Here is a 3,107-nt window from a genome sequence, read left to right as displayed (position 1 = left end):
GTTAGCCTGCAGTAACCCGGACAATGGTCCCATCTCTTAGCTCGGCCGGTCCACTTGACATGCATAGTTTGCTTTCCACTGGTCCGGCCGCCATTAAAAAGAGGGACCTCTCATTAATATTCCAATATAGAAACAAAGTTTTGCTGAAAGAAGAAAATAAATAGCCAACTGTTTAACATTTGCTACTATTTCCTTTTCCTTAGCTGTCAATTCCCATTAAAAAAAAAAAAGTGGCTTTATCGTATTTCTTGGAAACTCAAGGGCATATACATTTCTGCCACCTTCCAATATATACACCCAAAAGAAGTCAATTGCCCTTGCTCATCGGAGTTTTACTGCTACTACTACACTCCAATCGCATTACGCAACAGTAGCGGTACCGGAAAATGTGCTCCACTAAGCAAAAACAGAAGCAAAATCTCCACCAGCAGCGCTCCGCCGTGCCTGTCTCTACCTCCGCCGTTGGCGGCGGCGATGGAGGGAACTGGAGGGAAGAATCCATAGCCGGCGGATCACTGAAGCATGTGGATTTGGACACCGGAAAAAACGGCTGGGCATCACCGCATGGAGACCTATTCAACCTGCGAGGTCCAAACTACTTCACGAAAAAAGCGAAAGTACCGTCAGGCGCGTGGCTCCTACAGCCCGCCGGCGTCGATTGGCTCCGATCCAACTCCAAGCTCGACCACGTCCTCTCTCGTCCCGACAATCGCGTGATGCACGCGCTGCGGAAATCTCACTCCCAAGGAAAGTCTCTCAAAACCTTCATACTCGCCGTGAATCTCCAAGTCCCAGGGCGTGACCACCACAGCGCGGTCTTCTACTTCTCCACAAACGACGATGAGCCGCTCGAACCGGGTTCGCTCATCTACCGGTTCGTCAACGGCGATGACGCGTACCGTAACAGCCGGTTCAAAATCGTTAACCGGATCGTGAAAGGACCGTGGATCGTAAAAGCTGCAGTCGGGAACTACTCGGCTTGTATACTCGGAAAAGCGTTGAATTGCTACTATCACAGAGACCCTAATTACTTTGAAATCGACGTGGATATCGGAAGCTCGGCGATTGCGAACGCGATTTTGCACTTGGCATTAGGGTACGTAACGTCGGTGACGATCGACATGGGGTTTTGTGTGGAGTCGCAGACGGAGGAGGAGTTGCCGGAAAAGTTGTTTGGGGCGGTAAGGGTTTGTCAAATGGAGATGAGCTCAGCTACATTTGTTGATACGACGTCGTCCAAGAAGGTATTACCCGCTACTGCTAATTTACATAATTCTATCGGTAGTAGCAGAGTCCAAGCTGAGGAGAACGGTGAAAATGAAGAGGATTAAAGAAATATTTATTTTTATTTTTGTATTCTCTAATTTTGAGGGAAATTGTTGGTGGAATCCATGTAGATAGATGTCAAATTTTAAGCTTAAGCTTTTTTGTCTAATAAAAGTTCCTTTCTTCCACTCATTTACTTTGTTTTCTTTGTGTATCATTTCAGTTTCTAAGCTTCTCGTGCTGTGCTGCTTATTCCTGTTGCTACAAATTTTCTCAATAGGCATAACTATTAGACTCGCCAAAGATGTGCAATGTGTGAATACTCATCCAAAATGTATTCAATAGGTGAAGCGTTATATTGGAGTAAGGGCTACTAGTATTATTATTCACCGATTATGATCAAAAAGCAAGTTAATTATATAACTACGTGAAGTGGAAAAAATACGTTGCAGATGAAAAAGAAATAAAAATTAAGAACATTAACTTTAAGAAATAACATAAGCCGTAGCATACCAAGAACATTTTTCTTTCCAATAAAGGCTTTAACTTTCTCCTCCATTTGTGTCAATACTTCTCTACAGGGGCAGAGTTATCGTGAGTCTTAGGGTTCGGCCGAACCCAGTAATTTTTGTTTAAATGCAGTATTTGTCGTAAGATATCCACTAAATATATAAAAATTATTAATTTAGAACTCAATAACATAAACATGCTAGAATTCTGAAACCATAACATTTTAATCTTGGCTTTGTCTATGTTTCTCTATAGAAAAATTTTATGTTGTGCCTCACACAACTGACGCGAGTTGTGTGAGGCCTCTTTTTTGTCTCACAACTTTATGGTCCCAGAATTTTGTGGATCCAAATGTGTAAGATATGTGTCCACAAATGAGTGAGATAAAAAGAGGCCTCACACAACTAATGTTAGTTGTGTGAGGCACACAATAAATCACTCGATATCGTCTGCTTCTTTCTATGATATTGTTTACCTCAAAATCGGATAACAATTAAATTTATGAGTGGTTTTAAGGATACGTGAATTAAATTGCCACAAAGAGATAAATTAAAATTGCAATAGAAAAAAAAATAATAAAGTAAATTCAAACTGCACAACTTGAACAAGTACAGTCTTGGAAAGTCGGTCACACTTGAACTGGACGCAGTTCAATCGATATGAAGATACAGAAGACTGAGAGCTTAAAGAAAGAGAATAATAATATACTCCTTTGGAATGAGTTACAATGTATCTAAATGAATTATCAGATCCCTTTCATATAGTAGAGGAGCCCTACTTTAGGTACAATTCTATAAAAGATAAAAAATCACTTGATTTACTGATTGCAAGTCCTTTATTGATACGTGCCAAGATTTTCGTCATAATATCTGACTGGTCACGAATATTTCAATCTTCTGTCGGTTATGCTAACAATATTTTTTCGAGCTCGTTCGGGGTCAGGGTAGATTCTGGGATCACGGACTCAATGTTCTCGAAGGCAGACACTCTGACTTCGGGCTCTGGTCCGGTGGGACTTGGGGTTGATCTTCAGTCCCTCGTGTTCCGAGCCCAATTTACCATGTCATAGACGAGCCCGATTTCGACCGTATACAGATTGTCCCCTCGTTTTTTCGGAGAGTAGACGATGAGAAACAACATGAGCTTTCGATTCTCACTTAGATACGCAACGATAGAAACGACAAAATGAACGAAACGTCACATCAGTCAGGTCTTAATGGCATTAAATGCTTGCCAGTTGCTAGTCGGCCACTCTTGGATGCGAACCGTCATTTGAAAAACTATAAGTACCCCCTTCTTCATTCATTCAAACTTTACATCCAAACCTTCTA

General features: G+C 41.5%; 1 protein-coding gene across 1 annotated transcript; it reads left to right on the top strand.

Annotated features, from left to right (window-relative positions):
* The first annotated feature begins 224 nt into the window (after positions 1-224).
* Positions 225-1,458, top strand: LOC104222563 (protein ENHANCED DISEASE RESISTANCE 2-like). The gene has a single exon (XM_009773804.2). The coding sequence runs from the start codon at positions 387-389 to the stop codon at positions 1,329-1,331; it is 945 nt and encodes a 314-aa protein (XP_009772106.1). The 5' UTR covers positions 225-386; the 3' UTR covers positions 1,332-1,458.
* Positions 1,459-3,107: the final 1,649 nt, after the last annotated feature.

This window comes from Nicotiana sylvestris, chromosome 8, assembly GCF_000393655.2.
Source record: "Nicotiana sylvestris chromosome 8, ASM39365v2, whole genome shotgun sequence".
Classification (NCBI taxonomy): Eukaryota; Viridiplantae; Streptophyta; class Magnoliopsida; order Solanales; family Solanaceae; genus Nicotiana; species Nicotiana sylvestris.
Note: the sequence above shows the minus strand (reverse complement) of the source record. Positions and strands in the feature narration are given on the sequence as shown.

Excerpts from the sequence above, each read along its gene's own strand:
- LOC104222563 (XM_009773804.2), top strand. The coding sequence starts at position 387 with ATGTGCTCCACTAAGCAAAAACAGAAGCAAAATCTCCACCAGCAGCGC.